Raw genomic sequence first — 13,706 nt, forward strand, 5'->3', positions numbered from 1 at the left:
TAGGACTACCCCCCCATTCAGACTATAGGTCCATTAATAGACTCGAACAAGCGAATGATAGCTTGGTCCACTGCGCCAGCTCAGGCAGTAACCAATGGATAAGGAATCTGCCCTGACCGGGTTAGCACCCATGCAGCGGGTATTATGTGACACAGGCGGAAATGTGGGGCGTGAATTGCGAGTGCAGCCCACGGGCATGCGCACTCCAGTCTCGGGGTATCACACTGTCTGAGATACATGGCGAGTACACATGACTGCATACTTTTGCTCCTTTTTCAAGTCCCGACGAAAGATATTTATCTCATCAGTCTCCTTTTTCTTCCGCCATATCTGGAGCCTGTATGTATTCGATAAACGGGGAACACTAACTCTCTCGATAAGCTCTACCCCCGAATAACTCTGGATCCTGCTCGACGACCATGGGTACGGTGTGAAACCCGATTCAGGAAAGGGGAGGGAGGAGAGAGAAAAAGAAAAGAAAAGAAACTTACCATGGTGTGGTCCAAGGAACTTGCCACAGATGTGAGTGAGGTCAGTCAAGAAGCGGCGTATTTCAACTGAAATTTGCGAACCCTTAGAGATTACGATTGTTTCCCCCCTGTCGGAAGATTGGTCTGCCCTCGGAATCCACAAAACCTTAAATTCCCTGCATGTGCAGACTATCTCAGACATCCATAACAAGTACCTGTGATTTACTCCGCCTTTTTGTTTCTGCGATACCAGGAACCAGCTCCCTGGGTCCCCCGGGAGCCCCCCCTGCCCGCCAACCTTAACTCTCTGCGCTGACGTTGCCTGGAAGAACCGACGACGGGGGTGCGTGTGCACCTGCAATCCTCGTCACTCTATTGCCAGCAACCTTACGGCCCTCTCCCTCTCCCTCTCCCTCTCTTTCCCTCTCCCTCTCCCTTCCTCGCTTCCCTCGTTTCCCTCATTTCCCTCGTTTTCTTCTTCCCTTCTTTCCCACTTCTTGCCTCTTTCCCCACATACCTCCTTCCCCAGCCCTCTTCCCTCTTCATCCTTTCCCCTTCCCCCACCTCGCTATCTCCACGCCTTCTCTCACTCACATACTCTCACCATTTCTCTCACCGCTCCACCTCTCTCTCTCTTCGCTTCCATTACTACTTACCATTTTGCCACTCATTCCTCCCTCTCACTACTTTTCAATCTCTCTCCCGTCCTCACCCTTTTGAATTGACAAACTATCCCTTCTCTCAATTATCAACTCTCACTCCATCTACACTACTTCATCCATTATATCCGTTCATCCATCCCTCACCCATTTGCCTCTGATAAACCTCTCTAAAAGAGATTTATCTGGTGTTTCATATACTCTCAATCTCCGGTTACAAAACTTCCTACAATGCATGACTTCGATTCTGTAGAAGGTAAGACTTTCCTTTCACACCACTTCCATCCTCACTTGATCCTTTTTAATTAGTTTACTACGTCTACCCTATTTTTTCTTTTTTCTTCCTTCCTTCTTTTCGGGTTTTTTTTTTTTTTGTTCTCCAGGCGTAGAGGCTCTTGGATCCCCAAGCTTTTACACTACATGCCTTGCTCTTGTTACCAATTATGTACGTGGGGAAGCAGGTTTCGTTGTTGTGCTTTTGTGTTGGTGGCTAGTGCTTTAGCTATTATGGTTTCTCTGCTATTGTGAATCATAGTGTTTCACTCGTTTATCTAGAGCCGCGCTAAGGTTATAATTTTGTTTTTACGGATCTAACTGTTTCTTGGGGAATTCTAGCCCAGGACTCCCATGCTAGGGCTGGGCCTACTAAAGCGGAGGACAGCGTTGCTTTACCCCAACCTAGTACTCCGGTTCATCAGATGTGGCCGGCTCATGAGTCATCATCGTCAACGATCTCGGAACTCTCGGAGGTTCCCACCCTCCCGAGCTCTCCGGGGTATATAAAGGTTGAGGGTGATGGTGATGGAAATAAAGCAGGCTGTTCTGAAGCTACCCCTATATCTCCTACTGCGCGGCCTAGAGCCCGTCGCCCCCGCCGGATTGATCATTGTGCAGATCCTGAGATGGTTGCTGCATTGCGAGTGCCAGACACCAACCCTGAAATAATAATCACCGACTATCGTCGTGTATCTCAGCGAGTTCGCGATTCGGCGTTGAGGAGTTCTCATGCCAGAGTCTCAAAAATATCCCCACTTGCTACAAGGCGTAGATCAAAAAACACAGTGAGGCATCCTATGAATCTCAAGAAAGAAGAGACGGAACACGAGTTGGCGTCTCCCGAGATTTTAAAAGATGTCGAAATTTTTTCTTTAGGTGTTGCTAATGGTATACAACAGATCCCACTGGCACCTAATAAAGATGCCATGGCTCCCTCAATATTGAAGAGGAAGCATGATGAAAAAAGGCAGAATTTGGGGGGTTTAGCCATTACAGATTCAGCCGACACTGTTGCTACAACGGAGACCGAACCTGAGTGTGTCAGTGCAAAGCATTTACTGCTTGGACACATTGACAACCCTTGTGAAAACAATATTGGATTGGGGAGAGCACGGCGCTATTCTGGGGATAAAGATTCTAGTGAACGAGGGACGCTTTCGGAACTACATGGTATGGTTAGAAAAGATACCATGTATACTAATGGTCGGTCTACAGATGATGGAGGTGAGAGCCCCCAGAGCCCCATAGAAGATGAAGGGCTTTCTCTGAATGCAGATAACATTCTTCTCAATGAAGGTTTTGGCTCAGAAGTACAAGAATTTGACGATTCTCTAAAACTCTCGGATGAGAATGTTTTGAAAAAACAAAAACTCAATAACAGTCAAGTTTTAGAACTCTCAGAAGCAAAAGCTTTGGGGGGGTTCAATGAGCCAGATGTTCGTGACCCGCGCGTCGACGAGAATGCATTCCGGGTGGTAGATGGTGTTTTATCCATTCCTCGTGGATGTGATTTGTGAGTTTCTTCTTAATCCCAATTTATGCTATTTCGTTTTCACCCTAACCTTTGGGAAATTTTTGTAGTTGCGGTGAGCTTCGTTATTTTTGTGATCGAGCCCTACCTTGCGGTAGGTGTGTACGTACTGGGCGTGAGCGTGAATGCAAGAGGGAACTTGGGTGGATGCCCGCTAGGCCCAAGCAACAACGCATCAAGCAAGGAGACGATACCCGAGCTGCGCTGCCACCACACCCAGGAGCATCTTCTAGCAAGAATTTAGGGGATTTGTCCCTCCAAAGTACATCTGTCATAAGAAGAGGGAGACCAAGAAAATCCGATGTCAGAGGTGGGGAGATCAAGAGCGAGACCAAAAATGAAATCAACGAGATGAAAAAGGTGAAACCCTTACTTTGGAGCTCAATAGATTTTCAAAAGAACAAGCCTCCTGGTATTCGCAAACCAGAAGTATGGTGTGAAGTATGCTCTCCTCCCCTCTTGTTAGCAAAAGAGTCCGCTTTAACATTGGTGAATAGACCCGCCAAGAACTTTGTGAGAGTTTGCCCTACTACCGGAGCTATCAGGCGGGTTGCTATGGCCATGACGGCTTGGTGCATGGGTACTTGCTCGATGGTTTCGCATCTCCGAGAGACTACATTAGCTCTAAAGTAGTTATTTCGCACAGGCAGGTTTAAACAAAAATTACCCTAAATCTAAAACAGTTCCTAATAGGTTTCTACAGTGGCGGAAAGTCAGGGACTGACGACAATGGCCAACGGAGACTACTCATGGATCAGACTATTGACGACAACACAATCAAATACCTAATTAGAAATATGAATCAGAAGTGGCCGTTGGTCTTGATAATGGGTATTAGCTGCATTGATCCCGGCCACACATCTTCAGGCCATTGAAGCTAACACTAAGTATAGGCAATCAATGTACAAACTCTCCATCAAAGATCCCTCATAGATACTGTGTGATGGATTGGTTCAAGGTGACCGCGGCCTGGGCTGAGAGAGACCCACTCAGCCAATGCATTCGGTGGAAGTTTCGGTTTGAAAAACTAAATACCACTTCCGATGGCTGGTGGGCTGCCACTCCATCTGAAGAGTCAAATCCTCCCCAGGAGATGACCAAAGTTAGTTGCTCAAGCTGTGAGAAGGAAAGCCCTCATATTTATGAAGAAGGTTGGGCTTGTCTCAATCCCAATTGCAAGCGCTTTTGGATGGTAAGCTATGCGACGCAATTCACTATTCCACTAATTTTCACTAAAAAGCAATCTAGATTAATGACGCTGGTATGCCCACCAAACTTAACTACACGGAAAACTTCCTAAGTTGTCGTACCCCGTGGCCCGAAGATTTCCTCCAGCCACCCAATTCATTGGCACCACCTTTGGATACTGAACTCTCTGCCCATGTAGAGAGTGGTGGTGTCTCGCGCCCTTTCTGGAAGGGAATGTGTTGTCCTACATGTGGACGTTTGAGTTGTAGAGAACTTTGGGCTGGGTGGCTTTGTCCGGCATGCGGGTTTTCTTATAATCCGCCTCGCACCGTCTTTGATGCTGCACGTCTTGCAGATCCTCACCGGCCTGTCTACACTGGGCCCGCCATTCCAAATAATTTCCACAATGAGGAGATAAACTCAAAGAGGTTCGTTAAAGAGGGGATGACAGTGGTTCAGTATCAGCTAGGAGATTGCGGTACTGTCACACATATTCTGGCTAACAAGGTGAGCAACTCGAGACATGAGGATGCCAACTGGTTATTGGAAAATTATCAAAACCTTGATATGCCGTTTAGGCGATTTCCTATGAAGTGCCATCACTGTGAGCAAAACCCCTCCGATTCCTGAGGCACAAGAAAATACTAATATATGAATAATTGAAATAGCTCAAGGAAGATTGCTCACCCAGCAGTTTATGTACAACTGTGGCGCTCCCTACAAATTCATTGTCGATGTCAATAGCCTCCCTTTCCACGACTCCCCCCCTGTTGTCCTAAAGGCTCTGGATTTGATACACCAGCGCGTCCAGTTAATCCATCCCGAGGCCCAGTTCAACGAGGTTCTCAATGTGGGGTATTTCGAAAAACAGAAAATGGATGTGAGTAATGATCACACCCTTTTTCCTAAATGCTATATTTGGAGCTAATATTAAAATACTGCAGTATCACGACGATGGCGAAGAAGGGTTAGGGGAAACGGTAGCCTCTATCTCTCTTGGTGGTTCGGCAAGAATGAAATTTCGTGTGAAATCTAAGTATAAGAGTGATCGGCATTGTTGGACAACCGAACCTGAGAAGCATCCCCAAGACGCTGGGTCCGGTTACAGCATTTGCAACGAGGAGAATCTGGAAGATGAAGAGGAGGAAATTTCTGGAGAGATAGCAGCGGGTCTTCAAACCAATGCATCCTCTATGCGTGCTAAGGGAAGGTCCAATAAAGCCATGCTAGATTTATGCCTTAACCACGGCGATGTTATGGTGATGAAAGGGGCAGGAATTCAAACTCACTGGGAGGCAAGTTTTGCATTCTTGATTGTTTGCTTATTTCAAAACTTAGGACTAATTTTCCCAAAATATTTTAGCATACCGTGGTTCCCACAGGACTATTCAGAATTGCCGCGACTGCAAGATATATAGCCCACAACGCATCAGAAGGAGCCTCGGAGAAGCAGACAATATTGGAAACTGAGACGAATAGTGATGTTTCAGCTTTACCTTTTACTGACACCAAGTCCATTAAGGTAGAGGACTCCACAATAGATGTTGACGGTATCCAAACAATCTCAGCCAACGGGCTCGATGGATCCGATCAGTCTGGTGTGATTTATGAGAGGGCTAATCCCTCCCAAAGTCCGGTTGAGCTCCATGGGCCGGGGTTTGCCATCTCCCCGGCTGCGTCTATATCACAAGAAACCTCATCAATTCCTGTCGCTTCGTCTCCTTGCAGAGGGCGCCAGGGATTGAATACTTACACACAAACTGAGGCATCGCAGCAACCGTTTTTCCCTCAAAATATGCCTATGCCCACAGAACCTATTCCTCCCCTCGAAACTATCGCTTCCTTCACACGCTCTAGCCACCAAATACAATTACCCCACCTTTATGATATGGGGTCCCCACACCCTCCCCCACCCACTAACCAACCTGGAAGCTACCACAGGGGAGGGAGTCCAGAATTCCCGAATCCCCCAAATACATACTACCCCCCAACAACCCAGACACAGATCACACCTTCATGCCATACCGGTCCTTATGGACAGGGATTGACATCGGATGACAGAAACTCCTACATGCCCCCGCCGTGGTTTAATAGACAGAGCTCACCGACATACCCCTTCAATAGTCACTCCTCGTACGAGCATTACTCACCTTCAGAAGTGTACAACATCTCAGAAAAAGCAAATAATATTCAAAACACTTTTAACACCACCCCTCAGAAATCAAATGTTTATCATAACATTTTCTGCGGCAGCGATCAGGGAGCCAATGAGCTCGAAAACCCCCTCACCAGCAATGCGACTCCGATGCATCTATCTAATACGTCTGGCCTTTTTCAGAACGACAACAGCAACAACGAGGCTGGGAATCCGGAAGCTAGCTATGCTGGCTCCTTCGACACCGATAGCACTGATAAGAGGCACGTCCAGCTGCTTTAGGAAATGTGGCAAGTGGATCTGCGACAAGACATTTCGGATGCCTTTGAATGGTGGTAATATAGGGTCGTTCAAGATAAAAAACTCTCCTCCTTATTTTCATCAGTTTCCATTGATACAAAAAGCTATCCTTCTCATTGCTTTCACCTTGTTCCGCTCTTTTTTTTCTCTTCTTTTTTTCTTCTTTTTTATCCTCTCTTTCAACAGCAGGGAGGCTTTAGGTCGGATGCCTGGCTTAAAGTTTGCATCGCGAAACATTCTTTGAAATATACTTTTAATGGGCCTTTATTACTCTTCTTTGCGTCTCACTTGATGATTGCTTCCCATTTTCATGTTATAAGGATTTCGCCAGCACCTGGGGGCGAAGATTCAGCGAAATCTGTTTCTATTTTTTCTCCTGATTGCTTCTAGGTTCCGTTACGAGCACGATTGATTGATGTACTGTGGAGGGGGGTTTGTGTCGGCTTAGGTGAAAAGGCCTTATTTGATGGTTGTACCCTTTAATTCAATGAATATCCACAAAATTCATGGAAACGAATCTTAGTTAGACAACTCAGTTGTAATATGCTCCTTCGCGAGCCCAGGCTCATATGCCAAGCACACAGACAGTTGCTTATCGCCGTCCATAGCAGAAAATTTTCAACACTACTGATACTTTTCCCACAAACAGATTCGGCAACTTGTTAACGCACAATTAATTATCATACGGAATCACCAAACTCCAAAATTTAATTCTTCTCGTCCACAGAACTTGCATGGACTTCCGAACCGCTTACTATCGTTCTCCTCCACACAGCCCTTGGCAAAATCTTTCTCGACCGGTTTCCTCTTAGATTTCTTATTCATCCTATATCCATTTTATCCTATTATCCATTCCTAAGCTTGGCGATGGAAGCATGTAGGAAGATCCGGCCAAAGCTCCCTGGTATTGTGAACCTGTTTTATCGAGAGCAGGTCTCAACAGACAATAGTCCTGTCACTACATTGCTGTACCCGGAGATGGCTTCGGGCCAACGCCCTGTTTCGCACACCGACTTTCGTGGGGTTTTTAGTGTGAGGTGGTGTGCTGTTTGAAAGCTATGATATCATATGATACAATAGAATTCGCAAACTTTATAAAAACACAGCAATACTATACAGGGTTGAAGAAATTATTGGTCTGCTTTCGCCACATATCGCCCCCCCCCCCTGCCCTTTATGACGTGAGCCCAACAGAGTGCAGTTTGAGAAGCCTTACAAAAGTTAGAGTGCGAAACAAGGCCTAAGTAGGTAAGTAACGCTTTGGATTGTGCCAGTTCATCATAGGGTATCACTCGGATATGTTGTCTGGACATTGGAGGGGTTATGGTGCTGGGGTAGTCCAGTGAATTCGTTGGCATACGATAGTGGGCTGACTGGGTATGGTATGATACTCAAATCCCCTCGTGGAGGTTTAGGGTGGGTGGGGTCGGTAGATGTAGAGATGAGATGTCGGAATCGATATAAGGGGGTTATTTGGCCATTGTGGAGGTGTTTCTTCCCCCGGTATCATAGGTAGGCAGGGGTATTCTAGGTTTGTGTTGCAGTTGCGGGACAGCAGTCCTGCCTAAAATAGTCATAGAAGTACTATAAAACCTGCTTGGCACGCTGTAACAACCGCATTCTCTTCCAAAGGAAGTGTTCTAACATGACACCCCTTAACTATAGCTCAAACTAAAGACCTCCTACCGGATTTCTTTTTTTACCGCAAACGCCAGTTAGCGAGCTGCTACCCGGATATTCTCTTTCTATGCTCTCCGGCGTGGGTGTTTGGTATTCAACAACCATTCTTCAAGAAAACATATTTTTTAATATTGTGGCGTGCCAAACAGGGCATAAGAAAATCCGAAGGTATGATAAAGTTTTTCTTTTTGACCCCGCGGGGGAAAGAAAACATAATTCCGGTCATGGAGGTCACTAACTTTCGTTTGCTGGTCTTTATTCACCCGTCATCGCCTTCACAGTTTTTTCGTCTGCCCTCTTTCCACCTTACGTCCCCCACCCACTAACAATATCTATGAGCCAGACCGCAAGCCGCACCTTACCCCGTGGTAGCTGGGCCATCACAGGAGACGAATAACATATAAGTCTGAGTTCCGGAGGCTTCGGGAGAGGCCAGAGAATTATTGAACTAGTATGATAGGTGGGTTCTGCCAATTGGCTCAAAAACCCCTGAACGTGCTGGACCCCCGTGGGTGATGAATGAAAACCGCAGGGCCCTACAGGCGTCTGGCGGCACCCATTGGGCGCTACACATTATCGGGTGGTTGTTGAGGATTGACGACTGCAGGCACCCTCTGTCACCTTTTGAGCACCAGTCTTTCCGGAGGATAAACGCTCTTTCCCTAAAGTATGAGACACCCCTGGGGTTCCCGGTACCCCTGAGACTATTGGTTCGATGAGTGCTTGATCCAGAAACACAGTTTCTCCTATCACCTTGGGGTGGTCCTGGTTGTTTTCACACTATGCACCGGGCAGGCACATGTTATCTGTTTAGGGCCACTCCCCGAACTGAACTGTTTACGAGTAATTATGATATCTATATCTCTTTACACGACCCCCGAGCTATCCTACCCGCACACTGAGAGCTGATATATTAGGGCCAACCGGACGCTAAAACCACCTGCTTATTCAACACTGCCCTCACTAACTTGATGGCACAAATCACATATACGCATTCAGGCCTGAGACGGAGCGAGACTAATAGTTTCTATATCCGCACATTCCTCAAAGCTGACAAAACCGACCAGCTTTGGAGAATCTAAAGATCTGACCTCGTTTCCCTTCCATCCTCTATCAAAATCGCTCCCGGCACATACACCATTGAAACCTCAGCAATACCCCAATCTAGCACGGATATTCCATTACCATTGTCTTCCGGGCGGGAGCCCCCAAATGGCGCTATTTACCCGTTTATCGTTTCCTCCCTTCAGGAGCCAGACAGCAAATCTTTAGCAAATGTTTAATTGAACAAACTTCGACCCATGAAACATGGAGGGCGATCAAATGATATCCGGTGATAGACCGATCTAGAACCGTGTGTCTCACATCTAACTTTATTAGATTAATCGAAACACCACCTCCAGATTCTAGGGATTTATTATATGCCCCGCTGACTCAAGGCGCCACGGTTATCCAGTCGACAGCTTCCCAGACCACCCAGACAGCAAAACCCTAACAAAAAAAACTTTCCAGTAGTTTACCTAAATGAACTATGGAAACTATGCTAACTACCACTCGTTTCCTCATACAAAACCTACACAATCAGCATCTATCCAGGTGGGAGTGTCCGAGCGGCCCAAGAGGCTGTCTAACTTGGGAATTTCCTGTACCAGCTTTATCCGTACGTAAAAGAGATGTAGTACAGGGCAATTATTATCCACAATTAACCAAAACTACACCTAGCGATACGCTTTATAGGACCGACAGCTGCCTTACAATTAGTATTTACTAAGAGCTGGGTAGGTGCCTACAAGAACAAGCGTTAGCACAAATATCCCCCTATTACCCGTTCAACTAATGGCCTCTTCAGGCATCGCCCAGTTAGTACTGTCTCAAACGCCAAAACGCACCCATATGGGCCTCCTATCTCTTTGTGCGCCGAAAGCGAGAATCGGCACTCCGAACGATCAACACTCCGTCCCGAACAGCACAACAAAGTTGTTCTTATCTGGCAATCCTTCAGATGCCACAACTTTTTATGAATTATGCACCTGAGCTACCTCATGCTTCTTGTGCCCCCTTGCTTCCAAAGTCCCCGGTATGGTGCCCGTACAGTGCCTGTCACGCTGTGCGAAACCTTGAAGTGGCTATCAACATGAGAGATTCGCAGGGCTGTTGAAAATCAATTAGACTGAAGCAAAAGCGGATAACCTTCAGAGTGGTATTGCGATTCCAGACTCAAAAGCAACGTGGCCCGAATCTTCCCGGGGCCCAAGCTTGCGACACGAGTGAGAGACTATGAGGATTAGATCAAGTGATTGGTATTTCCCCCTCTCTCTCTGCGATAACAAACAACTGATGTCTGGGCCCCTCACCGTCGAAAATTTGCCCTTCCATTCCCTGCATTCTGTCGTTTTTTATCTACTTTTTCTCAACGCTATACGAGACCCCGATGTAATTCTCTCCACATAGCGGCACCTCATAAGCTCACCGGATTATGACAGGGCAGCCACGGCCGGTAGTTAGGCTTTAGGGTCTTGCAATCAATGAAACAATAGGGAAATAACGGTTGCACATCCCAGCATGCATAAACAGTTGAAATCCCCCCACTAAGGATAGCGAGGGAGAAGTGTAAACCACCTTATTCAACCACTCCACCATGCACCATCTGCTTGGGGCCGAGATGCCAGCAGAGCAGACAAATCGTCAAAGTCCCCCCCAGTGCCCCCCAATGACATTGCATGCAGGCTTCTTTAATTCTCGTCATCTCCAGTGTTACCAGCACTCTCGGAGCTCTTTTACGGCAACCACGACATGCCTCATGAGGCTTCGCCTGGGAGGTTAAACGGCCAATTACATCTTGTACGGTGTCGTATAGGTACTTTATACTGTAAGTACCCTTGTGCCAGCATTGGCATGCAGGGTTGCAACAAAGCGCCGAATGTACCCCGCGATGCAATAGCACCTCCCCGAATTCACATGGACCCACTGGGTGAAATCCCCCCCTCCGGCAGTCCGATTACGTATTTTCTGCGTACATTCTGCGTTCCAGCTGTGAGAAAAACGGACTAACCCTATGTGCATCAGCGAGAAAGTTACCTCGGAAAAATCCGAAAAAGTAAAGCCCACGAAGGCGAAAAGAGAAAAGAGAAAAAAGAAAGGAATATTCTTGGCATTGCGGTTTACCTTAGATTTCTTAAGCCCTAATGCGGATGATTATTGACTCACCACGCGACGTATGTATTCGCCCGCGGCGAAGTGCAGGAATTTATGATAGAACATTGGCCCCGTTTGCGAACATGCTGTTCGGACTTTCGTGGGGCTTCTGGGGCCACGCTTCTATTGGATTGGGTGGAATTGGCTACCTCACTAAAACGAAAACGTCAAGATTAGCAGATTGGGTAGGATTATTCTTGGTGTATTCGAGTACAGTGCTGTCCTTGAGTACTCAGCAAAAGCAAATATAGTGGGTCATCTGCTCACCAGCAGATATTGGCTTGGAGATCCCTTCCACCTTTGCTACCTAAAGGTCAGGTCCATTTTCTGCTGATGCAGCCTCGGAGAAGGGAGCCTTTGAATTGAACATTGAAATTACCCTCAAGCTAAGCTCCCGAATTCCCAATCCCAGAAATCCCAAAAAATGATTTCCCTCGCTTTCCCAGCACCGCCCTCGCCGCCGCCGCCGCCGCCACCATCTGCCCAATAAAGACGACATTACCCCAGATTGGCCAACAGGACGCTGGATGGATGGGCCAGATTGCCGAACCATGGGATTCCTGGGACGTCTCAGATCACTTCGGGTAGGTTACGAATCCAATGAGAGCGTTGAGGTGTTTATGCTACCGTGCTCTCCGCGCTTGACAGCTAACTTAGCAGATAGCGGTCAGGAAAACGAAGGGGTAATAATTGAGGGTAAAAAATGCCCTCCGCACGCCCAATCATCCCTCTCCTCTCCAATAAACCGGCCACCGAGAAATAACAGTTTATTAGGAAAGAGGCAGACCCACGCGTCTGGATCATGCCCATCAACAGAGCTAAAACCTATGTAAGAGTTGATCATTCTCACCTTGCGCATTAAATACGGTAATAAACATTGCCGCAGATCCCTCTCCAGCTCCTACTCCTCCTCCAACTCCTCCAACTCCTCCTCCTACTGCTGAAGTCGATTACCAATGTATCATAGAAAGGTCCGTGCAACGAAGAAAAAAAACCAGCTTCAAAAATGGTATTCTTCTCTACTCAAGATTCACGACCGACTATATGCACCATGTTCGTAAGAGCATAGCACAGCACACTACTCGTACTGTAGAAGCAACGCAACGCCCCTCTCAATGCGCAGAATAAGCGAAAAGGACTGCCAAAAATTACCGCTATATGTACCCAAACCATTAGTCCATGTAGCAAGCAAGCGCAGTTCGCATACGGTCATTTTACCCCTTAAACAAAGCCACGGCACCATGTTCTCACAAAAGACCTTTTTTTTTTTTTCCTTTTGAAAATAAAAGGAAAAAGAAAAAGAAAAAAAAAGCCACCCGCTTGACGGGAGTTCAAAGTTCAAACAAGCACCTTTTCCACACCACTTCTCCTGCTTCTCCATTTCTAGTAATCCCGCGGTATTATTTGCAACGGTAGCCGAAACCGTCCCCCGGTGAATCCACAGTACCATGGACCATTCTTCCTACTTTTCCTTTTTCTCGCCCCCGCCAGCGGCCACGGACGCATGGGGAAAGTATACCACCTATCCACTCATACAGCACCCCACCGGCCTGCCTGCTCAGCAGCACAGCAGCAGCAACAAAATATTATGGTGGGGATATCAAACAATCCCCAGCCGCATCCACTGTAACTAGTACAGAGTACGTCCTGTTCGCCCCGCCATCAGCTAGCTAAACTACAATACACTCTAAAAAGTAAAATAAAAATAATAATAAAATAAAAATAAAAAAAGGCATTCGGCGGCAACAGCGGCTATATATGCATGCACTTATTTACGTCCGAATAGATTTACAGTACATGCCCCACGTATCCCAATATTTTACACACACATACCCCAGACGAGTATCCGATAACACTGAGGGACGCTGTCGTCGTCGTCGTTGAGAAAGAGGGTGTTTTAAAAAACCTACAGTTGCAGCTCAGTGCGCATTGAAATCCAGCGCAAGATATATATCACGAACACTAGGTTTTTTCCTTTTTTTTCCTTTTTTTTTTTTCCTACTCTCGCTAAAACTTGACGGTGAGCGAGGGGGTGAACGAGCGGTAGCTTAACTTGACAGCGAGGAATGAGTTGTTCTCGTGGAGAGAGCGGACGACCAAACCGGTTGGGGGGTGAGTGGGTGAAGGAGCTCTCGCGCTCGACGAGGATTGAATTGATCGCCTGTCAGGTGGTTGTCAAATTGATGGACGCACTCTACATGCGTTGTTTTCATGGGGGGGGGGGGGGTTGGCCCGACTTTTTTGTTATTTTT

General features: G+C 46.9%; 1 protein-coding gene; it reads left to right on the plus strand.

Moving 5' to 3' along the window:
* The first annotated feature begins 321 nt into the window (after positions 1 to 321).
* Positions 322 to 7,092, plus strand: GSTUM_00004971001 (uncharacterized protein). XM_002836796.2 has 11 exons: positions 322 to 522; positions 579 to 612; positions 1,745 to 2,918; positions 2,987 to 3,377; positions 3,434 to 3,516; positions 3,640 to 3,767; positions 3,830 to 4,128; positions 4,185 to 4,728; positions 4,793 to 5,004; positions 5,069 to 5,423; positions 5,507 to 7,092. The coding sequence occupies exons 1-11, from the start codon at positions 493 to 495 to the stop codon at positions 6,559 to 6,561; spliced, it is 4,305 nt and encodes a 1,434-aa protein (XP_002836842.1). The 5' UTR covers positions 322 to 492; the 3' UTR covers positions 6,562 to 7,092.
* Positions 7,093 to 13,706: the final 6,614 nt, after the last annotated feature.

The sequence above is a fragment of the Tuber melanosporum genome, assembly GCF_000151645.1.
Source record: "Tuber melanosporum whole genome shotgun sequence assembly, scaffold_16, strain Mel28".
NCBI lineage: Eukaryota > Fungi > Ascomycota > Pezizomycetes > Pezizales > Tuberaceae > Tuber > Tuber melanosporum.